The sequence below is a fragment of the Diadema antillarum genome, unplaced genomic scaffold (assembly GCF_040938485.1).
Source record: "Diadema antillarum isolate AM-2024a unplaced genomic scaffold, OU_Dant_1.0 seq00000522_RagTag, whole genome shotgun sequence".
Classification (NCBI taxonomy): Eukaryota; Metazoa; Echinodermata; class Echinoidea; order Diadematoida; family Diadematidae; genus Diadema; species Diadema antillarum.
In genome coordinates, this window is record NW_027271474.1 from 234,061 (window position 1) to 261,809 (window position 27,749).

Below are 27,749 nucleotides of genomic sequence, written 5' to 3' on the forward strand. Positions count from 1 at the left end.
GCAGCTTGACCTCCCAAGTTCATTGACTCTACCTGCCAAAATATCGAAAATCCTTTATAAAATCCATAAAAATTGCCAGATCACTACCCAAATTTAGTGATCTGTTCCTTGTATTATTCTCGACCTTTCCTGCTGACTTCATCCAAATCCGTTCATAACTTTTTGAGTTATTTTGCATTTTCCTTTTTGGCGGAGGTAAAAATGTTACATTTTACAAGACAGACGGTGCGCAGCAATGCGCGATGTCAGAATTGCTTTTTATGACGTCACAATTGTTTTGCTAGAAACTGATACATTTCACAGAGTGACGTCGACGGTACGAGCAGCTCGCAATGTCAAATTTGCTTTGTTGCGTCACAATTGTTTTGTTAGAAATTGTTACATTTCACAGAGGGACCAATACGGCGCAGTGCGTTATATCAGAATTGCTTTGTGATGTCACAGTTGTTTAAAAAAATTACATTTTCACAAAGTGACGGGTACAAAGCTGCGCACAATTTCAGAATTGCTTTGTGACATAATTTTCCAAATAGTATACTATTTGCAAAATGTCGTCTTAGAAGTGACGTCATTTTGCAAATAGTATTTTATGGAGTGTCAAATTTGCCAACTTTCTGAAATAGCTGAAAATACCTATAATCACGTTAAACTCTTTCAACCAATCACTAAAGGATAAAATTTTGGTCCAAAATATGAAATTTGTTAGTTTCACGTTGCCTTGAAGGAGGAGGGGTGTATCTGTATGTACTTGCTTCGCATTAGGTCAGTATGGAGACGTGACATGTGTAATTTCATGGTAAAAATTTGACTTACATTGTGGTAACTATTATACCAATTGAAGCGTTATTATGTTATCATGTACTTTTATAGTTTCACCATAGTAGCTCATGATTTCATTTTCTAAAAATCAAGGCAGCAGTATAAGACAATCGTGTTGAAGTTCTTGCAAATCTTTCTAAGTCTACACTTTCGTCTTCACCAGCAGAAACGTTCCATGTACAGATTATTTCTGATAATTTGTGGATGAAAATTATTTGATTATTAACCCCGGAATACCTTACACACAATTCCTGGGCAATTTTATTACTCACGAACTTGTTTACTGCGTACTGGCGATAATTGTCAATCGTCTGCGCATTATTTGCATGTCAAAGGACAGCAAATTTCACACCTTTTACCTTCGCGGTTAGCGTAGTCCATTTCATTGATGGAAATGATGGGAACTCAATGCAGAAAACAAAACTTTTTGAACAATATACTTCATATTCAAAGTAACTTTTTAAAGAAAAATAATGAATTAGAATTTTAAATGAGTAGAAAAGATAGAAAGTATGTTCCAATTTACATTATATCGACATAGAAAATTTTTGCTCCCCTATTTTCTAGTGGAACAAGCCAAACCTGTTTACGAGCCATAGTGTGTTAATAAGTCGCCATATTGCTGATATGCTGTGACAAAATAGCTGTTTTTCGTGGAGATTTGGTGTTGCTAGCGGGCTAGCTTCACCGACAATATGTATGATGTGGCGGTTATACGTCGTAGCTGTACCACTTCTGTGGCTCTATTTGATTACCATCACATACGGTAACACAAATGGTAAGAAATTTTGATTCTCTCTGATATTTTCATATTTTTTTCGGAAGCCTCGCATTCTGTTGTGTACATTATGTACAGCCAGAGCCAAGACGTGCGTGTGGTACTGTGGAGGTGCCTGCACTGTGTACCCGACTCGCGCGGGACGGTGCGCGGTGGGGCCAATGTACACCTGTCGTGCCCATGTTGAGTGCCAGCTGTAACGTTAGTTGGTAGGAAAATGCGAGATGTGTGTTTCCGTTGCATAGTGATTTAATTTTCATGTTCTATTTTCCGATCCAGCTCATATTTTTGTAAGCATTTATTACCACTGTGCAAGTGATTGAATAGGGTATGGGTAAAGCGTTTTGAACCAACAAGCTTTCTCTGTGTCCTCCGCCAGCACCATGAATACCAATCATTTATGAATCAATAAACGCAATACTATAGTCTGTAAAGGGTGTGTTTCTATCTCAGATCTCCTCTGTATTCTGTAACAGTTAGACCAGTGTAACGTTAGTATTTAGTCAGCAAAATGTCCAAGAAGACACATCCACGCTATTATAAACTTGTGTAGTCTCAAGGAAGTTCAAGACAAGACAAGCATAATCAACGACAAGAGATGAAGTTCCAACTGGCTGTAATTCAAACAGTTGTCAGTTTTTCATTAAATAGATGTTTGGTCTACAGACAGTCACAGTGTACAGAAGAATCCCACTGGGCCACAGCACAGGTGCACTTGTGCCATTTTGTTGATGACCCCGGTTCGATACCGCCGTCTTCCTGAGCAATCTATAGTTGGCTATATTTTGCTTGTCTGTTTTTAAAATGAAATGAAATCTTAAAGCATGTAAAAGAGGCAGTGTACTGGTATAAAACCACGAATGTTTGTCTTTTATACCATCCAGCCACAACTTACAAGTGTGTGTGGTTGTACCCACAGCCCGAGTCACTGGATACAGCCAAGCGTTAGTAAAATGCAATGCGGTATAGACTACAGGTGGTCTATGTACAATCACTGCATATACTCCCATTTGCGGCAGCGTGCCTATTTGTGGCAGGGGCAGTTTCATTCATCAATAAAACAGCTAATGAACATCATGTGTGCTTTAGTCCAACTTAAGAACACAAACAGGAGTTACAGCTGTACTTGCAAGTGTTGGGAACATCACTACGGTGGAAATAACATTTTTTCTGAGATTACATTCTAGACAACTTTATTTTTTTGTAAATAAATGGTCTCTGATTCATTCTCATCGTCTGTTCTCCTCACTATTTTTTCTTGTCACAAACGTTTGTCTGTTTAAATGCAAGTTTTCTCTTGAAGATCTTACTTTCTAACCCGAGGCCTTGGGTTTGGTGCATTCCTGATGTGAGTGTGGTTTGTTGTATACACTGCCAAAACAAAAGTCAGTCCCTTCCAAAAATATGTGCAAAAGTGTATCAGGGCTGTATCATGTGAAAGTGTTCAAAACTGTACCCTCCTGGAAAGCTAGTTTTATCACTTTTCCACACAATTCTGACGATTAAAAATGACATGGAATAATCTTCGAATATAATTACTACCCGAACATGCCCAGTCAAATGATTTTCATTTCATCATTTTGCTCAATTTCTGTTAGTGCATCCCCATGTTTTACCATTATATTTCACCTACATGTATCTTTTAAATAGGGATGGTGAAAAGACAAGTGATTACCATCACAAAAATGCATCTTCCTTAGAAAGTGGCTGATGATTATGCAATGAGACATGAGTCAGTTGTCTTCCTATCTGAGCGGCAGATCCAGTTTGGCACATGCTTCAAATATTTTTGAGTTGGGGCATTGAACATGGGTTCAAAGGAAATAAGACAGTTGTGACCAGCTGGTTATGACTCCATTCTCTTGAACCTCCTTGGTGGTCTAAAGTCTTGAGTTTACAACAATAACATTGAACAACCAGTGCAATGAGTGTCTCCATCTTTGTGTGGTCATTAATTAATAATGGTAGAAATTGACCAAGTCTAGGGCTCCATGCACCATATTGTCCATAGCATAGTCTATGATCCCGTTTACTCCAGTGAGTGAAAAGGCCTGGCTCGGCCACGGCAGAGCCTGGCCTTCATTTCACTGTAAATGCGCAAAAGGCCAAATGCGGTACCAAAATCGGCCTTTTCTCACTGTAAAGGCAAACTGGGCCAAATGCGGTACCAAATTTCAACCGACGCGCTCCCAATAATACTAGTCGTTTATTTACAAGCGGAGCGCCACTACGACAAAATATTGAGAGGTTTGAATTTAAAGCCCCGCATTGTGAAAGGGGGGTCTCTATAAAAAGAAATGCACGAACAGACAAAACAAAACAGTGAAAACATATTGGCAGGCATTAGAAATAAAATAAATTTAAAGCGATGTGAAGATGTGGGGGGGGGGGGGGGGGTAACTACCTGAGAAGCAAACAATGACCTCCAGAAGTTTGAGTATGCAGTCACACTACAACCAACAAAACTATGCTTAGTTTCTGTGTTAATGGCCCCTCCCCCATGAAAAATGCATATGTGTGACAGTGCAAATGTGCGTAAACAGCATGTTTTATTTTTCAGTCACAAACTTCTGGAAATTTCAGCCATGTGGCGTCACACAATGCCAAACTTCTCAAGTGTATGCAGGAATTTTCGCTGCTAACTTTTCAAGAAATTTGTGGTCACATTGCCCGAACTATGCGAAGCAAAATACAGTACAGGTTAAAATCATGCATACATTGTAGTTTTGCATAATGTGACTGCGCCCAAGGAAACAGATTGGTGAACGTCCTGGAACTATAGATTCTATTTTCTTGGTCACATGTCCTACATTGTATATTCATACTGGTCCTAATTAAAACTACTGTTTTTTGGCATCGTTTTGATATCATTCAATTCATTGAGTTTGAAAAGTGACTTGAATGATGGCAGAGGTCATGTCGGTGGATAGAACAGACTTTCACAATTACAATGATGATTCTTGATTAAGATTAACATTCATTTTATTCACTTTGATATGTCTTGGGTTACCTTGATGTTGGGCATAAAGAATACCGTAGAACTTGTGTATACATTTGCCCTTCTGCATCCTCTTGAAAAAAGAAAAAATGGATGCTGCTAATTGCATGCTAAGGGTAAATGTTGGAATAAAGAGAAAATGTATGGCTGTGGGTCATAAAAATTGAATAAATGTGCCCATGCCTTTTGTAGGTTAGATTTTAAGGAGTTCACACTGTTGCTGTTTCTTTTGTATCTACCTTTCTGTGCAAAAGAAAAAAAAAGAAGGATATGAAAAGCTTGTTGACAGTTTGTAATGGTAGACTAGAAAAAGTTGTTGACATGTGTACCATTGCAGTGCTGAAGATTGAGTCTTGTTGTTCTGGAAAATATTAAAATATGCCCAGTTGGCTGTTAGAATGGTTGAGGATTCGCTGCTGAGTCGTCGGGTTCCGTTTCCAGATTTCTCAACTACATGTATACAGGAGCGTTTTGATGCCACCACTACTGGATGAAAAGCCTACTACAGATCATGATGTCATATATTGAAAACAATAAACTAGAAAGAAAATTCCACAAAATATTATTTTATATGAAAAGTACACATTTCCTCAAGTTGTTACTGACATAAGGGGTTCTGTAAAACAAGGAATGTTCGCATGCATTTTGATTTCGTGAATTTCGCGAGAGCCAAGATTCGCGATATTAAAATGCATGTGCAAATTTTTGTCTGCACTATACTGTACATCATAATACACATTGAATATTGGAAGCAATTTGCGAAAATTTCATGCTGTGAAAAAGGCTGTCGGCTCCAATTCGTTAAAATTTCATGTTGCGAAAATATCGTGTTTTGCAGTAATGTTATTCCCCCTGCATTTGAAAGAGGTAAGTCTATTGTTATTTCAGTACTTGAGAAAGGTGAAAATATGTTGAATTTTCTTTATTTTGTTTTCCATACGTAACATTATGATCAGTAGTAGTCTTCTCATCTGGCGGTGGCAGCACCAAAACTTCAAAAATTCATAGCTTTTGAACGGATTGCATGATTTTCCTCAAACTTTCACTGATGTGTTCTGATATTTGTGCATTCTTCAGTCCACATGTACAGTGTACAGTGTAGGGGTTTCATTCCCCTGTAAAGTGATTTGCACATTTTGCTACTCTTTGGAGAGAATGGGGAATCCACCAACAGGTGCAAATTTGTAACTACATGTGTATGTGTATTGTACGGACATCTAGATAACCCTTGTGCTTGTTTGCTTCTTAATAATGAATAATTAATTAATTTCAAGCAAAACAATAACAGAACTCAGATTTTTTACCTGGGAGAGGTGAGCCAGTATCTGCAATTTGAAAAAAAAAGAAAAAGTAGCTACAGCACTGCAGAGATGGGCGGTTTGCATTCTTTAGACAAAAGTCTGTGTTTCTGAGAAAAACCCAGGTGTTATTGGTGCCCAAGAATGTCCCTCTGATTTGATAAAAAGTTTGATTGCCATGAAATAAGCCCTCAAGATTCAGAACGTACATCGTATGGCATACAAATTATTATGCAATGCGAAGTACAAGCACAACTGAACCTTGAGTTTTATACCCCTTTCAGTAACTCATGCATTTTCGGCCAGCTCCTGGCCCGAGCTAATTTGGCCCGCACTAAGTAGTAAAAATTGCGTTGAGTAACTGTAGCGGAGCCGCGCTAATTTTACGATGACCCATTCACAAACTCGGCCATGTAAGGGATAACTACCATGGTAACTGAACGTAATTGTGACCTTTGACCGTGCAAGGAATTTTGGCCCGAGCCTGGCACTGCTATCGTTCATAAACTCTTCAATCGGCATGAGGCCCGAGCCTGGCGCGGGCCACTTTGTCCCGACCCATTCATAAACTCAAAATTTTACGACTTGGCTCAGGTGTGACCCGAGCCAGAGGAGTTACTGAAAGGGGTATGAAAGGGGAAATCAGGTCCAAATATAAGTTAGTGTGATAAGAAAGAGTAAAATATAACAAATTCAACAGTATTAATTTGATCGAAATCGGATGAAAAATAAGGAAGTTATGACATTTTGACGTTTCGCTATTTGTGGGGGAAACAGTTCTTGGGATGCGTTTATCAACTCTCTTTCTCGGCAGAAACAGGTTTTCCAAACGACTTTCAGGGAATTTTTATGAGATGATGAACACAAAGCTGTTTTGATTATGGGGTTCGGAAAGCCTTTTTGAAAACCGCAAATTTGTGCTTTCTTCCGAAACAGGTTTCCAGAAACCTGTTTCTAGAAGCCCTTTGAAGCGAGATAAACGCAAAGCTGTTTTGAAACAGCTTTGTACTGCGGTTACGAACCATGCGGGTCAAAATGCGCAATGCAGCTGCACAGTGACAAGGCCAGTTTTTGTGTTCGCGATGAGTTGATAAACGCAACTATTTTGGAAGCGGCTTTTGAAAGCCGTTTCAAACACAGGAAAGATGATAAACGCAGCCTTGAACAGTCAATATGAATATGCAAATAATGGCAAAGTGAGCATGTCATTCCCTCACAACTTATCATGTATAGTTTGTACACTCGTATTTCTAGTTTGTCATTCAAACCTAATTACAGTGTATGCCCAAGGCTCAAATCCTCGTATGATATCTAACTGGTCACTATTCCGAAGTTATTCAACTAGGAATAACGTCATGTTTCAGACTTCCAACGACAGAAACATTGAATTTTCTTCATTTTTTTTTTTTTTTTTTTTTGTACACGATCAATGGAAAATTGTGAGGGTGTGACATGGTTACCTCACTCATTTGCATATTCATATCTACTGTACAAGAACTGTTTTGCAGAAATTAGCAAAACTTCAAAATGTCATAACTTCCTTATTTTTCATCCGATTTCAGTCAAATTTTTACTGGTTGAACTCATAAGATTTTACTCTTTTTTTATCAGGTTAACTTATATAGCTGTACTGTATGTATTTGGACCTGATTTCCTCTAGGCTGCAGTATACGCTGAAATATCAAGCACAGGCAACACCATGAGTTGGCAGCTGGCCACTGTTAGACAGGTGGCCATTATATGCAGGGTCTTTAAAATAAACTCTACCATCCAGATTCTGTCCAGATTCTGTTCCAAATCATATTGTGAGAGAAGTATTTTCATGTATCAGGGCAGTGATGTAGCATGCACAGAGGCAGCCCAAAAATGTACCGTAAAGTTCCGTGTATAAGACGCACTATTTTTTCGTCGGAAAACGTTGAAAATCGGGGGTGCGTCGTATACACGGGTACAGTCGAATCACGGAAAAAAATCTGTCATGTACACCCAATTTTATGAGGCCAACTTGGGGCCATGTATGCCCATCGACGTTTGGAAGGTAAGCAATCACTAAAACTTACGGATAAAAGAGCGATCTTTCAATCTGGACACACACAAAAGCTGCAAATACGAGATAAACTTACATCGGCCTTGTGCAGTAACGATGTATCAATCTGGCCATAGACAACAGCTGTAACAGCACTGCTGTATGCTACCGATGTCAGTCTACCAAGCTACCAACAGCCAACCTAGTAGCTGGAATACACGATGTACAGGTATCATTACTAAATTACCGATACCGTAAAACTTATCAATGTACTAGTATCAATATGGCCATAGACAAAAGCTGTAAAATACGGAGTAGGATCGACACTACAATTGTATGTCACCGTAAATATGAACGATGTGTGAAGCATGCATGCATATCCATGTCGTTCGTTTGCTCTTCATTTCACGAGTGCGAAGCCAGCTAGCTAGGATAGCATAGCTACACTGTAGCTACAATGTAGCTAGCTAGCAAGCCTTTGGCAAAGGCAGCAGCTGCAGAGAGGCTTTTGCAATGGACTCGCGTGCACACAGCGATCGGATCGAAGCGCGCTTGCCCGTTGCGCGCTGTGTGTGCAAGTCCATTGCTCTCTGTGTGCGTGTGCTGAAATTATAGCGAGCTGCCTTTTGCAAAAGGCTAGCACTGTGCATACAAGCATGGTACAAGAGACACACGTTACTGGTAACAGTGCATGAGTGTAATTACCGTACGCACCGTACGTCTTGCCGTATTATCCCTCTGCTACACTTGTTGATGTTTTTCTTATTTTTCGTAATGAACCTTCCAGTCTGACATGCGTCAATATGCGAGACACCCTCTGCTATGTATGACAGCAAAGATCGTACTGTACACTCATGAGTACGATATGCATGACACATGTACCACGATTGAAAGGCGAAACAATAGCAAGTGAGTACCGAGACAAGTCTCGCAATTTGCGTCTTCCATATTTTGTTGATGTCCGATGAATACCGTTAAAAGAAAATATAAAAGGAAACGAAAAATAGAGCAAGTACATGCTGCATTCTAGGGAAATTTTGAGCTCAAATAATATGTATGACACAGGCAATATTTGCGTGGACATTTTCGTGTTTTTTGTTTTTTTTTTAAATTTTAGGTCCGAAATTAGGGGTGCGTCTTATACACGGGTGCGTCTTATACACGGAACTTTACGGTACATGTAGTATTCTTGTTCATAGATTTGGCTTTCTGTCAAAATCCTGTGAGATGTTTATATGTTGCAGTTTACTATTCATGTCATGTTGTCATATTACCCTGGTCGTGTATCCAAGAGGGTATCAGCTCACATTATTACCTCCGCCAAGGGAGGAGGTTATGTTTTCATTACCGTTGGTTTGTGTGTTCATTAGTTAGGAAGTTTAAAAGTTAGTTTAAAAGTTAGTTTGCCCGTGTGCAAAATAACTCAAAAAGTAGTTCACGGATTGGGATGAAACTTGCAGGAAAGGTTGAGAATGACACTAGTAACAAACAATTAACTTTTGGTAGTGATCCGAGAATTTTTGGGGAATTTATGAAGGATTTCTCATATTTTGGCAGGTAGGGTCAATGAACTTGGGACTTCAGGCTGCGCGTATTTAAGGTTTGCATGTGCACACTGAAGTGCATGCTCTAGTTTCTGTTTGATAGGGCAAGGCGCGCCGTGCAGCTGAGGGTTTATGACGTAACAAAGGCTTCTATATTGGGATATCGGACAATTTTTCAGCATGTAGACCTATGGGTGGAAATCACTGATCTCTATGGAAGAGCCCAAAGAGCTTTTCTCCAGTGGTAGAAGAGGAGAAAAAAATCTCTTTGGGAAGAGCAAGATCATGGGTGGAAAGTAACTGCTTGGTGGAGGTCTGCGCTCTCAGAGTGCTTTCCTACAGTAGTACAATGTATATACATGTATACAAGTAGCATTATTCTTCTTGGATGATGGTAATCATCTTCTGTCCCAACAGAATAGAGACTAGATTCTCTGGTTGCTATTCTGGCAATAAACCTACAGTGTGTACATTTTGCACATATCCCTTGCTGCGGTGTTGTACATGAATGGCTTGCTGTTTGCCTGGACAGTACTAAAATTCTTATCTTGCTCCTCATAATTTGTCATACAGTGTAGGTCTTTGCTCCTTGCTATACAATGTATAACATGTCCCATCGCAGTAATATCTATTCCTGTACGCACAGAGGGGAAAAAAAAATCAAGTGTACATTCCTTGGAAAATAATTTTGTTTATCCAGTTTGTAACAATAGTTTCACATATTTCTCATCAAAGAAAAAAAAAATCCTTGTTTACCGGCAGCCAAACAAAAGTGGCTCTGTGAGGAGTGGTGGTAATGTTGAATGTGTGGCCTTTGCTGCGTTATTGTGTGTGTTTTTCTGGTCTTGTGCCAATCACTAGGCCTCGTCAAAGCCCTTTGGTTTCGCTAACCAGACATTTGACACACCTCGTCGGATGACAGTGGCATTAGAATTGCCCCTTTCATCCCCCTGGTCAGGAGAGAGTGTGGACCTGCCATGAACTTGGATTACAGCGGCCGATTATCGGCTAGAAAAACAAACAGATTATTTCCACTCGCATCTTCCAAACTGCTCTTTGTTCTCTCCATGCATGGAGTGAGGATGGAAAGAAGGATGGAGGGAGGGAATGACAGGAAAAAAAGATGAGGGCATTGGTGAAGATTTCTCTGTAATAGACATGAAAGGGATCGTACAGTGTTGGTTGAGACCTAATTTCAGGTTTCTAACATTCTTTGGTGAAATAATGAGAAACCTCTTATAGAATATATGAAAGAGCATGTAATTCTATGAAGAATTCAATGTTTATTTGATGAAAATTGGTTTTGAAATGGCTGAGATATCCAAAAAGGAGCGATTCTAATAAAGTGTGGGACCCACCCTTTATTACGATCGCTTTGCTTTACTTTGTTTTTGGATGTTTCTGCCATTCCAAACCCGATTTTCATCAAATAAACTTTGAATTCCTCTTAAAATGGTATGACTTGTACTATTGCGTTTACTTGATATCTCGCAAAAAGTTAAAAGCCTAATTCTCATCTCCACCAATACTGTGCTATCCCTTTAATTATTTTGTATGCATATCATGTCCCTGTAAAATATTTGACCCCCTTGTGTGCTGATAACTTAAAATTTTTTTTTTGTATGTATTACAGTGTAAATCTATAGGGATTGTGATAATTTTCAGAGGTAGTGGGCTATCCCACCAAATATAAGAAGGCATTTACATTTACAGAGCTGCCATGTCTTTTTAGTCTCTCTGCAGAAGGCTCCCTGAAACTATTAATTTTTTCTTCTGAGTGCTGACGAATTATAAATCTATAATTCTTTGATTTGGGAATTGTTGCATAACTTGCTTAATACATGTACATGGCTAGGTGTAACACACAAGTATCGTTATGGTTTAAATGGGTTGATACTGGCAGGACTGCATTCATGCAGTTGAAATAAACAAAAAAGAAAATAAATAAAATATGCATTGTATAGGGAACACAACTATGCATGTAAAAGGTGTTTAACCTGCACCTTTGAATGTTTCTATAACATAACAAATATATGGCGCCATACAAATGCTGTGGATCATCATCATCATCATCATCATCATCATCATCATCATCATCATCATCATCATCATCATCAACTATCAACTTCCTTCAGTCTTGTCCAAAGCAGCTTCACATGCTCTTGTGACACTGGTGTGTGTTAAAGTGAGCATAGTACAGTGTACATGTGCTTTAGACCTAACATGTATGCTAGTACAGTTGTACCTACAGTATATTGTAGGTCCATGGTTGTTTGTACGTGTTCACTGTACAATGTACATGTACATTGTACATGTACATGTTGTATGTCAATATTGAACATCCTCCTGACATTACGATTAGGGGAAAACAGAGAATGACTAATATGAACAAAATTCAATGTATTTTTTAAGCATGTACAATTGTAGGTAGAGTATATGTTAGAATTTACACTATGAATGATTATGATTCAGAATTGTAGTTGTAGTGGTAACTCCAGTGTACATAAACAGTGTATGATGCATTGTACATGAATTTTTTTCCTTCAGAAACCAGTGTGTACAGTTGTTGTCTTGCATTAGACTCAGAGAGGAGTGATATTTCTGTTCCTTGTTATGAAGAGAATAAGTTTTGACACCCGACAGCTTGTTAACTGCAGTGTATGCTTACATTTGATATTGTTTTAATCGTGCTTTATCATGCTGCAAAATGAACAGTAGTAAATGTTATTTTGTGAAATTTGACAAATACAGTGTAGGAATGAAAAGCAGATGGATATAATGGGGTCAGTTTTACAGAACTGGCAACATTAAACTAATTTTTACCGTAAAAGGGAAAATTTTAACTCATCCGCACGACCAGAAACTGGCACAAAAATAAAACACGCAAACATTTTTGCTTGTCATACATTGTATGTTCCACTGATTAATGTCTTGATTCTGCGTACATACGACTGTATGTAATTAAAAACATGCAGAATTCATCTTATCCTGCCAAGCGTGAAAATATCCACATTTACAGTAGTACAGGCTCATTCTTTATAGTATACCAATACAGCTGTAAATATGATTTCAAATGCAGAGGGGATATCATCGCTGCTTTCATATGACTCATGAGCTACTATTATTCACTTGTCATGAGAGGTTATGCTTTTAGAGCATATCTTTTATATTGCCATCGTGATGGATATTGCAAGTGGTGTATGGAACATAGTACCCAAAAATAGTTAGGCACTTTGTATTTTAATGGTGTTGAAATTGTCGGCGAAGGTGGTGGCAATGTGCAGAACTGAAATTGAATAGATGATGTAGCAGAAACTACCCTGCCTTGCCCAGGTGGGTATTTCCTATGAAGCATCGTGCACAATAAATACAATGCATGCGATTACAGGGAATAATTTTCCTGGTATCGCATCGCAATTCGCTATGCATTTTTACACCACTGCTACACAAACTAACTGTTGTGTAGCAGTTTTCTTACATAGAAGTGTACAGAATATCATTGAAGATATATTTCATCAGCTGAAATTGCTATTAAATCAAATTTGAGTTTGAAACTTATTCCCTGGATTAGGGGATGCAACCATGTCTTACAAGGCTTTGGCAAATTACAGCAGTTTAGTGTCTACAAATACAGTACATCAATCAAGGTTTCCTACTTACCCTACCTCATTCTTTTTCCTTTCTTTCTCTTTTCTTCTTTGTGCATACAACAAGCACACTCCCCAGCAGACTGCACAAAGTATTTTACCACGTTTTGTCAAAACATCCCACTTAAGTGTTTTGCCAGTGGTTGAGTGTTTATTTTCTTGACATGTTATTTTCTTCCGCAGATCCAGCCATTGCTCTTTCCTTCCCAAACCATTTAAATAGTTCATTTGCTTTGTGCGAGCAGCTACATGTAGCTGGATGGTGAGACTTGTGAAATTTTCTCTGGAATGCTGGCTTATGTAATTGAGCACACACTCACACCCACACCCACACATAAACTTTAAACTACAAAACATGGTAGACAGTACAACAAGTCTCATTCCCTGTGGCTATGGATTGTAGGACAGGCTGTATGATGTACACGTACTACATGTACATTGTATATGCGTGGCTGAAGGGAAGGAAGCTGCTTCCATTGTTTAAAGGGAACCCAAACCCAAAGAGCAATATGGATTGAGTGAAAGCAGCAACATTTAGTAGAACACATCAGTGAAAGTTGGAGGTAAATCGGACAATCAATGCAAAAGTTATGAATTTTTAAAGTTATGGTATTGGAACCACTGGATGAGGAGACTACTAGAGGTTATGACATATGTGTGGACAACAATATAAAGAAAATATGAAGAAAATTCCACGAAAAATTCACTTTTCTAGCATAATAAAAGAGCACTTGACTAACTGCTTTCAGAAAGCAGCGATTGTTACCCTTAACATGTCAGTATGAAGTTAATGAAATGTGTAATTTTCATGCAAAATAAAATTTTTAAATTGATTAATTAATCAATTGATTTATTATTTATTTATTTATTTATTTATGTACTTATTTTTATTACTTTATTTTTTACATACTGGTAATACAAATGTAAATGCAATAAGACAAATTTCTCAGAGCTAATCATTTTCCCCTAACCCATTGAGGACGGACTGATTTTGCTATAACATGCATTTCCCATAGATACCTACTCAAGTATACTCGGGACTCGTCCTCAACTGGTTAACTTGCCATTGAACATGTCTCATTCTTTATTCGGTCCTCCTGTGACAGACACTGTTGTGGATCCCAGCCAGGAATCTCGACAACCCATTTCTGGGACACCTCTGCAAGACACATCCACAGGATCAACTCAAAATGGGACCAACAACAGCTTCACAACAGTTGCCGCGACGGTTGCAGCAACGGAGCCTGCCTCAGTCAGCGCCGGCAAAGTGCCAGAGGATGCCATGGACACAAAAACAACCACAATTGTGCCAGACGTCGCAGCTAATGCGACGAGAACTACACTGTTGTCCACCATGTCACAGACAATGTTGCAATCTGACGCGCCACAGAGGACTACAATGTTGAATGAGAGCGTTCCCACAACCTCTGCAGGAAGTGGAAATGGCAATCATGGAACAACTAGATTTGTAGAAACGTCCAGCATCTGGAATGTAGGAAATACAACTATGAAAGGAATAGATTATTTATCAAATGTGTCATCAACAACAACAACAACAGCAGCAGCAACAACAACAACAGCGACGAAGACTCCACTGTCGGATGCTAAAACAACGCCAGCAGTTAGACCGCCGGGCGTGATAATCCGTGAACCACGTATGTACAGTTGAACTTTGACGAATATAAATACAAGCTTTGTAGAGTAAAATCGCACAAACAGAGCAGTCTTCATTATATTAAGATGATAAAGATATGGCAAAGAGTAAAATATAAATTTTGTGTTTTGCCAGGGCAGTGATTTTGGTCACAGTTATACACATACAATTTGTAAATAGGATGAGAGAACATCATGATTTAATTTTCTCACATATCTCCCATCTTACTTGCTCACAAATCTTCACTAAAATTCCCTTTCTTTAATACAAATTCATTAAGAAATTCTACAGTGTAGCTTGTATCTGTCACATGTTTTATTTTTCTAAAGAGGTAGTAATTCAATAATATTAAGTTTTGTAAAGAGGAGTGAGTTACAAACTATAGTCATTGCTGTACAGGCCAAGAGATAGTTTCATATCTTTTACTTCATAGAAATTAATGGGAGAGCTGTGACGTGATATCATCATTGCCTTGTCACATACATTTGTGACTGTCATCACTTGCTCAAAAAAACTATTTCTAAACTTTTTTTTTTCATTGTGGCAGACCTCACAGTTTTCTGTTTGTCTTTTTATTTGTTTCTTTTATTTGTCTGACTTGTTCTTTGTGATAGTCAATTTGAAATCAATTGCATTTATTCAAACTTCCAGTGAAAACAAATAACCCCAACCCCCGCCACAAAAAAAAGAAAAAAAAAAGAGAGGAATGGTGCTCTTAGAATTCCAGACTTGAGTGTGATTTTTGAACTTTGCTTTGAAATTTGCTATGACATTTTGCATTGAGTATGCTAACTTCAGAGAAAGCCACAGTATAGTTAAATAATGGCTACACCCTGTAGGCCAAGCAATATGTGCAGCTAGTGGGCTGAGATTAGTATGTAATTGTATAGAGCAGACCCTTACGACAATCACGCACCCCTCCCCCCCCCCCCCCAAAAAAAAAAAAAAGAAAAAAAAAAGAAAAAAAAAAAGAATTTGCTTTCCTGATAACTTCTGAATTTTTAAAAGCTCAAGGAGCGGGATTTTTAGAACATACAGTGTACGTGTACTTCTTTTGGATTTCCAAGAATGAAAATCGAGTGAATATTTCTTTGCGGGTCTATAGGAGACTGCAATTCATAACAGCCTCACTTCATCTGATTTGTATAATGCATGATAATGAGCAATATTCACTGTGTTTTGCAAAAACATGTGAAAGTTAAAAAAAAAAACTGTAACATGTCCCAAGCTTGATTTTGACAAAATATTTGTTCTGTCAACTTGATAATGTCCCATTTGTTACATTTAACTTTAAAAAGGAGTTACATTTCATATTTTTCTCTTGCGCTTGTGATACTCTATTTAATAGAGGCATGATTTGCATGATGTTGATTACTGTACATGTTGTGTGTTCACATAATGCATCCCAAAAAGCAGCACCGATTGTGCTGCAGGACCCGCGGAACAGGACGGTGGAATTCGGCAGTGAGGTGATGCTGCGATGCAAAATTGAGAGCATCTCGACGCCCGAGATCTGGTGGGAGGTGAACGGGAAGCGCATCAATAGAGGTTTCGGGTGGCAGGTGCGCACCCAGCCACTGGACGCCCAGTCAGTGAAAAGCATCATTAAGGTGAAGGGGGTCAGTCTGGAGCACGCTGGCCGCTACCAGTGCTTTGCCCGGAATGAAGGCGGCACTGTGGCATCCAGGCCAGCCTACCTCATTGTGGAGAGTAAGTTTACAGTGATGGCAACTGAACTCAGATTATTTGCTGTGCATGGACTCACTAGTGGTAGCCCAGGAGTAATAACTGCTGCACTTTATATGTGCAGCAATATTTCATACATGTATGTACCAAATGTAAGGTGTAGCAGAGCGGTGTGCGGCACTAGGTAATACCATTCAATATTAACTCATTTATATGGGTTGCCACCGAATGAATATGCAGAGAGGTACATGCTTTAATGCGTGATTGCTGGTATTAAGTACTTGAGTTACATATACAGGTACACCCTGCATGTATTGACTGATGCTCTGCGTACTCCATACTGTAGATTGCTCATTGGGATTTATCAAACTGTAGGTGGCCAGGGAGTGACACCATGTCCCCAGTGACTACAGCTTTTGGGAGACTGTGGAGCTACCAAATCTCCCGATCCTTGAGATGGGCCCTGATACTTGAAATTCCTTCATGTTATGACAAGAAAATTAAAAAATTTTCCCCGATGTAGAAATAAATTTTGCCCATTGAGATTCATGTGATACATGACTCATTTTCTGATTGCTAATTGTTAAGTCCTTTATTTGTGTGTATTTTGGCCACCCAGAGATTGGCACAGGAACCTGCATTCTTGTGATTGTCGGATGCAAGCAAGCTTTATTGCAAAAACTGGCATTTCTTAAGCTAGGTGCAGTGAGTTACGATGTTTGATAGATTGTGTGCATAAGTTTCAGTGTGAAGTTTCCTTGGTGTATGTGATTGCATGTAAATTGTGAAGACTTATACAACAACAAAAAAAGTAAAGGAAAAGTGATTTCATGATGAAAGAAGCACAAATGTGAGCAGTTTAAAGAGCGCGATGTATGTATCGTTTGGATTGCAGTGGCTCCAGATATAATTGAGGGACCAGGGAATCACAGTGTGCAGTACGGCACTGAACTGAACCTGACGTGTAAGGTTCAGGCCTTCCCACCACCCAAGATAGCCTGGTTTCGGAATCTAGAACCTTTGTCGGTAAGTCAACTGTGTCACTTTCCCCCCCGAACAGGATATGCAGTGAAACTCCAGAGTTGCTAATTTCATGATGACAAGATGGTAATTTTTGCAGCAAAATTGTTCCAAGGACTTGATTGCTTTTAAGGACAAGTTTACGTTCATGAATAATGTGGTTTGAGTGAATGCAGCAATAGTAGTAAAACACTTCAGTGAGAGTTTGAGGAAAATTGGACAATCTTTTCAAAAGTTGTGAATTTTTTAAAGTTTTGGTGCTGTCATTGCTGGATGAGAAGACTGAGCACTGCAGTTTGTTATTTTACATGTGTAAAACAATATAACGAAGATATAAAGAAAATGTAACATATTTTCACTTTTCTCACATAGAGCTCTCGCCTCTTTCAGAAGGCAGGGGATTAATATTACCCTTAATATACATCAGAAACAAGTCGAGGAAATGTGTACCTTTTTTGAAAAATAACATTTTGCGAAATTCTCTTTATATTTTCCTTATATTGTCTAAGCATGTGACATCATAAACTGTAGTAGTCTCCTCATCCAGCAGTTGACTGCACAGAAACTTTAAAAAATTCATTACTTTTGAATGCAATGACCAATTTTCCTCAAACTTTCACTGACATGTTCTACTGACATTACTGCATTCACTCAATCCACATGTATGTAAAGGTGAACTTGTCCTTTAAGGACCTCAAGGTCAAATTACTTCACCTCCTTCTTGAGGACGGGCTGTGGACTTTAACCCATGACATCATGGGCAAGGTAGTCTTGAGTCCAGCCCCAGCCCTTATGCAGAAGAAAATAAAGGAAAAGTGTTCATAGAACAAAGAGACAGTAAGTGATACAGCCATAATAGGGAACACAGAGTGTCTGACCTTGTCACCAGAATAAGATAATACAGACGTACGCTGTATACATGTACATCCCCTTTTGTGACTAGTTGCTTTGTATGCACAACACTGTGCCTGATTCTTTTTCAGGTTTAGGCAAATTTAAATCCACTGTCCAGGAAATAAGGAGAGAACATATTTTTCTTGGTCAGTCTTTGAGCAGTGATTGGGGAGGAAATGGCACAAATTAGACAGAATCATTGATATGCTCAGAAAAATAGTACCAAACCATGTTTCACTACTCTGTTCACAGAAGTCTCGAGAAAAATTTCATGCATTAGTTTTAAATGTAAAAGAGATAATTTTCAAAATGTGATGCATATTGGATCTTATGCATATCTTTCTTTTGTCTTCAGGAGTGGACCAACTCGAAATTCATCATCATCAACGCAACACAGACAGCCAACTACACCTGTTTCTACAGAAACGAGGTCAGCGGGGAAGACAAGTTGGCTGCAAAGGCAGGCTTGGTCACCATTGTTGGTGCGCGTCCAAAGTGAGTACAGCATGTCCCTTCTCATATTAAAGCGCAGGTCTTGGGAATTCACAAACTGCACATCTTCAGCAATAGGAAGTATGAATGTGTGGGAGGGGTCTATTTAAACAAATGAGGACGTTTAAAAATGTGATTGCTGATGAGGATGCCTTTTAGTTTGTCAACTTTGGAATGTGGCGATGCTGAAAAAATTTGGTAACCAAACGTATGGTTCCAGTGAGCAGTGCATTGCATGTTTTTCTGTTACACTAAATTTGTTGTGTGTCACAGTAAGTTTGTATTTTGACTTTAACCCCAAAAAGGCCGGGGGAAGGGGGTTCCGCCCCCCTCAACGTTTCATGCAATAATTCTGCAACGCAAGAAGACCTCGCTGCAAGGCTTCTTGACTTTTTTATTTCAAGTCTCGCAACTTTTGAGACCAAATTTGCAATGTCCACACATACTGTTATGAAGCCATACCCATTTAACAGCATGTCTCCCCATAATGGGCACAATTTGGGGATTTTGTGTACTTTTCCTAGAGAAAACAGTGTTCTGTCATAAAACTCATAAGAACCTGTTTATTTTTACTATTTATAACTTTGATTAATTTTATGCTAATAATGGCAGGAAAGTGGTCCATGACAATTTCCATTGAAAAAACAAAACAAAAGTCAAATAAGAAAGAAATACATAAAATTTCCAAAAACAATAAAATATGTACAAATTTAAATGTCTTTAGGAAGTTTTTTGATTTACAATTGCTAAATATGTATAAGCAGGGGAGCATTTCATGAAGCATTTTGTCCGACAACTTGTCGGACAAAATTGCTCTCAGCCAATCAGACGCAAGGATTTCAGTAGTTTCTAACAGTTTGTCAGAAAAATATCCGACCAAATCGCTTCATGAAATGCCCCCCCAAAATACAAACCCCAAAATAAACACTCTATACTTTTAATTAGTGTTTAACAAGCTAAAGTAAGATGTTGGACTGAATTTGCATAATTAATTGATTAGAATTAGAAAATGAAGATTCAAAAAAATTTATAAAACTTAATCTTGTAGGTTATGACGTGGGTGTCGTGCGTGCCAAATTTTGTTGCAATTTTGCCACTAATAGCCGACATCTAACCCCCTCCCCTTGATTTAGCATAGCCAAAAAAGCCTGGCCTATTTAGGGTTAAAGGGTGTGTACAGTTCTGGTCGAGGTGTAGATTTAGCTTTTAACATTTTGCGAGATATTCAGAAACCACTCTATGAGATGTCAAAGAGCATGCAGTTCTAAGGGGTATCAAAAGTTTATTCGATGAAAATCGGTTTTGAAATGGCTGAGATATCCAAAAACAAGGTGAAACAAAGAGATCCTAATAAAGTTGGGGCATGTCGCCTTTTATTATTAGCACCTTTTTGGATATCTCAGCCATTTGAAAACCAATTTTCATCAAATAAACGTTGAATCCTTCTTAAAATTCATGCTCTTTCATAAGAGGCTTTTCATTATCTCACTTAGGAATGTTCAAAACATGAATCCCTACCTCAACCAGTACTGTACAGTCACTTGAAAGTAATGCCTATGTGCCTTGCTGTAACAAAAGTTGATGTAAAAGATGAGATGTAGAAAGACAAGCTGTCCTCACAAAGCTTAACTCTGGAACCTGTTTTCTCTCCCCTCCCTACCCACCCCACACCCCCACCTTTCCTCCAGTTACTGTGCGAGGTACAATGGTGCAACGTGCCGTGGCCGCTCAATAGGCAACCCTCACATGTTTGTCTATGGGAAGGGTGAGGAGATGCGGGAAGTTGACCAGCGACTTCAAAGGGTGCTGTCCAGCGATTCGTTGCTGACCACCTCGGCGCTGTGCCAAGACGGTATCCAGGAGCTGCTGTGCCATGCCACGTACCCAGACTGTGCCAGCTCTGGCACGCAGCTGCTTGGACTGCCCGTCTGCAGGTAGGGTGTTTGAGAATCACCACGAATGTGGATGTTACTGGTGTCCTCGTGGGATTGTTACTGTTTTGTTAGTGTACTTGTTGAGTGTTATCACCTATAACAAAATGAATGCTGGAACTGCTGATATGTATGTTTTATAATTTTTCATAAAGATCAGCACCATATGGCATATCATTTATAAAGTTGATAATTTCTTTTCTATTTTGTTCAATGGCAATGTCAATCATTATTGTGGAAATGGTACAGGATATCATCTTTACTATATTACATATTATATGTATAGACTAAATATCTATTTTTATTATGCCAGAAGGGGTGATTGCTTACCTTACTCCGTGGAAAGAGATGATACTTATTTCATTATTCTGTCACTGTGGTTCCCGATCACAAATTCAACCACTCATCGAATATCTTACCTGTCCCAATATGCAGATTATTGTGCTGACAAAATATGTACACTGTATGCAATACACAGTATTTGCATTTTAACTTCTGATGATGTCACGTAGGGCGGACTGTCTGAAGGTGCACAACGCCTGCGGACGAGACTGGGGGAATCTCGCGAATAGAAACTTTGACGACTTGGCGTTGAGCATCCGACGGCTCAAGGTGTCCTCGTGTGAGAATCTTCCTGACACGGGCTGCACGAAGCTCTGGGAGGGTGAGGTTTTGTCTGTTGCCTTTCCTCTAACTTTATCTATGTCTATCTGTCTGTCTGTCTGTCAGACTGTCTGTTTATCTGTTTGACTGTCGCTTTGTCTGATGAAGTCTTTCGTTATCTCTCTAGCTCACTGTAATGGCAATGGCTCCTAGCTGTAGACTCACTTTTTGCCAATGCTACTTCGTCTTCTGATGAAATACCCTGTAAAGAAGCCAGCTGTGACCAGACTATAGATAAAATGACATTAAATCTAAAACATAGTCCTCAGAAGGACTCAACGTCCATCTTCCACCATTTGGAATTTGTTTACATTATATCATCAAGCGGGTCTACCAAGAAACTTGTCTGGCTGACAGGATTTCCCAGGATTATGAGTTGTTTGGGGTATTTTGAGATCAAAAGGGATCGTAATTTCAATTTGTAGTACACAACTTCTATTCCTGAAGCGCCCTCTCTGTTCAGCAGTGGGTTTGGAAGAGTGTCACTAGTATGTGATGATCGAATCACGCCCTAGCTGCAATATTGAATCACAGGCAGCAAACAAGCTGAATTCAATCCACTCATGTGTGACTGCTTCTGCTTTGACCCAATCGAATATGAAAGATCACGTAGCAGCCACAATCGGGTATGCTCCCGGCATACCTTTCTTGGTAATATTTCCATTTTCTTCATAAACCAACTGAAATTATGCCATCACAACGTAATATCACACATTACACATTTTTTATGCATATAAAAACGTCTCCATTTTAGAGTAAAATTCAACAGTTTCTTCGGGGCCCCGTTTCATAAAACTTGTTATCAGTGACAAGTTGTCATAGATGTGACAAGCTACTGAAATCCTTGCATCTGGTTGGCTGAGAGCAAATTTGTCATAGAAATGTGGCAGTTGTCACTGATAACAAGTCTTATGAAACGGGCCCCAGGTGTGTGAGAACTCTTGTTTTGCCTCAAACCGCTATTCCTCTCTTTCAATTTTGGGAAAGTATTGCTTGAAAAATATTGAGGGGCTTGTAATTTTCGAGAGAAAGAATATGCTCCCACCAGCACAAAACTTGGAGCAGCTTTATTCCTTGATGTTTCATTATCCCTTTGGGGGATTTAGAGTTGGGTTTGGTCCGAGCTGCCAAGTCTCCCTGATTCTGCAGGAGTCTCCCTGAAAATGTCAAAATCTGTTCATGTCTAAATAAGAGAATATTAAAATCTCCCTGATTTGGGAATTATTTTCGCCCCTTTGAAATGCATGCAACACACAGATATCTCCCTGATTGCTGTGTGGAATCTTCCGGATTTGGATGTGGGAATATTGGCAGACCTCCTAGGCCCCGTTTTATCAAAAGATAAAATTGATTTTAGATTTCCTTACTACGCAGGTTGCCATAGACTTATAGTTGAAATCAACTACATAATCAATTCTAACTCTTCATAAAACAGGGCCCCAGTTGGAATCATTGAAAATGTTGCTGTGACTTGTCTTTCTCTTTCCCTTTGGTTTCCAGATGTTCTACATCCTTCCACAACATCAAGTAAGTATTGCTTAGAGTATTTTATTTGAGAGAGAATGAGATGGATAGACAAGAATGTGAAACAAACATGATAAAACACATACCTACTGCTGGTTTATACATGTACTTGTTCAGCATGACTGTGTGAAATCCTTGTGTGTGGCTTGGATTTTTCCTCCTGTTTTTCATTGAAATGTTCAATTTTATGGCTAAGTGTGTAGCATTTCAACATTTTTGGTCGAAGTGATTTCAGCTTGTGTGATGCAAAGATCAAAAGAAATGGCAAGAAGGAATTGTAAACTTTCACTAGACAGGAAATTGCAAGAAAGAACGAGTTACTTCAAAGAAAACTGCAATATCTGTTTATAGTTGCCCCAGTCTACCTAGACTTCCTTCCGCTGCATAGAATTTGCAGATGAGCTGTCTTTGGAATTAAGTCTTTATTGCACTGAATGTTGTTTGATAACGTCCTTTCGATGTCAGCATTCATTTACATGTTCTAAATGATATTGTGAGAGACAGCTTTATTAGATGATTATCTGCTTATGTTACTGAAATTCAGCATTCTTTGAAAGCTTGAGGCTGGTTCTGGTTATGTTACTTAAAATTTCTTTTGAGGGCGGTATTGTACTTGTAGTTGGATTTGTCGTATGTGGGAATGGCAACTTTTCGATTTGAAGATTGTTGTTTAATTCTTAGCCATTTTAGACTCCTAGGTCCTACTATGCAAAGGTAATGGCAGTTTGTGTAAGTGAATGCCTTATTCATTGTTGCCTATGCAGGTCCATCGCCCATTTCAACAAGCGGTGGTGACATTTCCACCTTTAGACTCCCAACCAAGATGCCGCGCTTACCGACTGACCTCCAGGAGCCAGCTATCCATTCAGTTCCCGAAAATTCCCCAATGTTTCTCATCCTTGTCATCACGGTACCAACAGGTGCTGTTGTTTTTGTGGCTGTAGCTATCATCACAATAATCCTCGTGAAGCGGCACCACTACCCACCAGAGTTCAACTTGCCCAAGAACATTGACCTGAGCGGGCTAGTGGACAACCCAATGTACGGTAAAAGCTTCAATCCCAGCTTCAACCCCCAACTTGCGTATCTGGAGTACAATCGCAACAGCGTCATCTACGAGAAAGACATCGGGGAGGGGGCGTTTGGGCGCGTGTTCAAGGCTACCGCACCCAGCCTGGTCAAGGGTGATGCAGAGACGTCAGTGGCTGTGAAGATGCTGAAGAGCACAGCAGACAGGGCGGTGACGGAATACTTCAATCGGGAAGCGGAGATGATTGCCCGATTCAGCCACCAGAACATAATTCGGCTCCTGGGCGTATGCTTTGTGGGTAAGCCCCTGTGTCTGCTGCTGGAGTACATGGCTGAGGGGGATCTGGAGGACTTCCTGCACTCCCGCAGCCCTCATCCCAACCAGGGCAACTCCCGGGCCTCTAGCAGGCCCGCAGAGGGCCTCAAGACATATCAGAAACTGAACATGGCCAGGCAGGTTGCCAACGGGCTGGTGTACCTCCGCGAGCGCAGGTTTGTGCACCGGGACATTGCCACGCGGAACTGCCTTGTGAGCAGCAACCTGGACGTGAAGATATCGGACTTTGGCCTAGCCCGCTATCTGGGGCCCAAGGACAAGTTCATCGGACACAAAGAGGAACACATCCCAATCCGATGGACAGCCCCCGAGGCACTCTGGTTCTACCAGTTCACATTTGCCTCGGATGTGTGGTCCTTTGGGGTGCTCCTGTGGGAACTGTTCACCTACGCGCAGCAACCGTACTCTACCCTGTCGCACGAGGACGTCTTCCTCCACACAAGGCAGGGCTATCGGCTGGAATGCCCAGAGAACACCCCGCAGCAAGTGTACAAGATCATGGGACAGTGCTGGGAAGTGGAGCCGGCCGACCGGCTCCCATTCAAGCTGGTACGGGACAAGTTGGCCAGCATGGAGTTTGAATGGCTTGCCAATGGGGAGGAGTCCCCTCCTGACCCCATGGATTCATAGTGGAACGCTGTTTTATTGTGAAAGTACAGTATTCTTTTCTGTTTTGATATTGAATTTCAAAAGAGGAAATGAAACAAGTTATGGTGCAAAAAAAGTAGAAGCTTGATGCTGGAGATCATTCTTACATTACTCGGAGATGATATGTGGGAATGAATGGTGCTTGCATTACGGGAGAGACTGGGAACTATGTTAAATCGAAGCTTCCATTTCAACATGTGCTTCAGACGACGTCTGAACCAAAAGTGTATTTTGTGTGACATGTGCAGTGCAGGCTCAAAGAATGAGTTTGGTCTAGCACGGCTGCATGGAGTAGCCATTATTGAGATGTCGGGGGGGGGGGGGGGGGGGGGGGGGAGGGGGGGAAGAGCGTCAAACTGTCCAAATGCCCTCATGCAGTGCACCCTTTGATTGAAGAAAAGACAGCTTTTGTCCGTCACCATACAACGTTAGGAATGATACAAGAGCTAGCAATGGCTGAGTATATCTTTTTGCTTCAGTTTCTTGAGCAGTGCAGTCTGTATTCTTTTTCTAGTCCTTCTAAAAGGAATTGTGCCTAATCCACATAGCATTGTAGGCTTTCCTTGCTAGGTTAGTCTTGTAAGCTTGAAAGCTGTAGTATGGATTTGGCAAACCCAACTGAAGAAGCATTGCCAAGGCATCCATTTGTTTCATATCACAAATATAAATGTGTTTCTGGAAAGATTATGCTTCAATTGCAGGACTAAATTCATGCAAATGCAAAACTGAAATACTATTTATTGTTGATGAAAGGTAAAATGAATCACCAACTGCACTTGCGATTTGGCTCTTTACAAATTTCCCTCATTACCAGATACTGATTTTTGGAGTAAGTGAACATCAGATGGGCTTGTTGGAACATGCCTTGTCCATCAAATCCTGCTGTCTTACCCCTGATATCTATTGGAAATGCATGCTATAGCAAAAGTAACTCATCCCCAGTGGGCTAACTTAAGGGTGTCTACTCACTGCTCAATCAAATCATGCTTTGCATGTTTGTGATGATTTTCTTGGATTACACATTCTTTACGAAGGCTATGCTTACAATTTCAAAATGATTGTCCAGCTCTTTAGGCATGTATGTAACTTCAGATGACTATGTATTGTAGTGCCGATTTAATACGTGAACAGTTTAATGCTCTTGATCTATGTTGAGTGGAAGAAAGCCTGTACAAATAATGGAAATACTTTGAAAGACATCCAAAGGTCCTATATTTTTTCCTGTCTTCAAGAAGGGAGAGGCTTTGAATTCAAAATATTTCAATCACTTTTCCTGTACCATTTCCATCCTTGTAGGAAAAAGTACATGCTTAAAAGGGCTCTACTTTTACTCTCAAATTCCAGTCTCTCACCCATGGATTGTTCTTGTGTAGTTGTATTGACATTAATATGTCAAATCAAAGGCACTCCCTGAAGCAGCGTGACTGACATGCTTTACAATATGTGGGGCTTTGACTTGAGTTGCTGTTAATGTGCACATAGTTTTCCATTGGTTACAGACCGAGCCTCACATGTTGAAGAATCACAAAAGTGAGCACTTCTAGGCGACCCTCTTCCGTTGAAGTGTAGCGCATTCATTCCATGTACATGTTGTACCATTGCATCAAGTCTTCTGTTGTCTGAAAATGACATTGATATCAACTCTGAATTTATTTTTGTCAAAAGTATTTTTTAAGATGTAATTAGTTTTGTACATTATGCTGCATGCTGTCTGTAAATTGCGTAAAATATGTCTTTCATATTGTGAGTCACATGTCAGAGATGCCACCTTATCCCTTGTGCCATATGGCAGAAATTCAAGATCAGGAGAGGTCGGGTAAATCTCTGAAAACTAGTGTGAACTCGCACAAAATTTTTATGAGTTTCACAAATTTGATATGATTGTTGATTCAGCATGAAACTTTGCTGACCCTTAAAGGCAGTGAAGTCCTGTGCATGTGCAGAAATTTCAAGCAGAAGATGTGTATTAACTGCAAGGTTAAGAATAGATAAATTAACAATATAATTCTTTGAAGATAAAGCTACCAAATCTCCTTGATAACTTGCCCAATACTCTTTTATGCCTAGATGCCAGATGACACAGGTGGTTACTTGCGATTTCGGCAGTATGCCTTCTGAGAAGAGACCCCCTTACGATAAAGGACAAGTCCACCTTCATATACATGTGGATTTTGAGAATGCAGCAATATCAGTTGAACACATAACATCTTTACTGAAAGTATGATGAGGAAAATCAGACAAACCATTCGAAAGTTATTAATTTTAAAAGTTTCTGTGAAGTCGCTGCTGGATAAGAAGACTACTACAATGTATGATGTCACATGAGTATAACGATATAAGAAAAATATTTTCTACGGAGAATTTCACAAAATTTCGTTTTTTGAAAAAAGTACACATTCCCTCAATTCGTTATTGACGTACGTTTAGGGTAATATTATGAAAGAGGCTAGTCAAATGCTCTTTTATTATGTGAGCGAAGTGAAAATACGTTGAATTTTCCTTGTATTTTCTTAATGCCATTCTACGCACGTGACATCGCAAGCTGTAGTAGTCTTTCCATCCAGCGGTGGCGGCATTGAAACTTCAGAAATTCTTAACTTTTTAATAGATTGTCTGATTTTCCTCAAACTGTCACTGATGTGTTCTACAAATATTGCTGCATTCTCTCAATCCTTTAAAGATTGCAGTAGTGCTCATAATAATTTGCTCAGTGTCGCTCGACTTGCTGATCTGCTTTCAGCAATTTCTCCCTTTCCGTTCA

General features: G+C 39.6%; 1 protein-coding gene across 2 annotated transcripts; it reads left to right on the forward strand.

The window, feature by feature from the left end:
* Positions 1 to 1,454: 1,454 nt before the first annotated feature.
* LOC139734292 (muscle, skeletal receptor tyrosine protein kinase-like) lies at positions 1,455 to 25,274 on the forward strand. Of its 2 annotated transcripts, none has more exons than XM_071645086.1 (9): positions 1,455 to 1,597; positions 14,217 to 14,765; positions 16,178 to 16,474; positions 17,346 to 17,476; positions 18,720 to 18,859; positions 20,545 to 20,790; positions 21,300 to 21,451; positions 22,951 to 22,977; positions 23,739 to 25,274. In XM_071645086.1, the coding sequence occupies exons 1-9, from the start codon at positions 1,519 to 1,521 to the stop codon at positions 24,968 to 24,970; spliced, it is 2,853 nt and encodes a 950-aa protein (XP_071501187.1). In that variant the 5' UTR covers positions 1,455 to 1,518; the 3' UTR covers positions 24,971 to 25,274. The 2 variants fall into 2 exon arrangements, with proteins under 2 accessions (XP_071501187.1, XP_071501188.1); XM_071645087.1 differs by having other exon boundaries at positions 16,181 to 16,474.
* The last annotated feature ends 2,475 nt before the right edge of the window (positions 25,275 to 27,749 follow it).

Bases quoted from the DNA above. Each gene is read 5' to 3' on its own strand.
- LOC139734292 (XM_071645086.1), top strand. From the start codon at position 1,519: ATGATGTGGCGGTTATACGTCGTAGCTGTACCACTTCTGTGGCTCTAT. The intron at 1,598-14,216 runs GTAAGAAATTTT...CTCCTGTGACAG, and splicing joins CACATACGGTAACACAAATG to ACACTGTTGTGGATCCCAGC. The intron at 16,475-17,345 runs GTAAGTTTACAG...TTTGGATTGCAG, and splicing joins AGCCTACCTCATTGTGGAGA to TGGCTCCAGATATAATTGAG.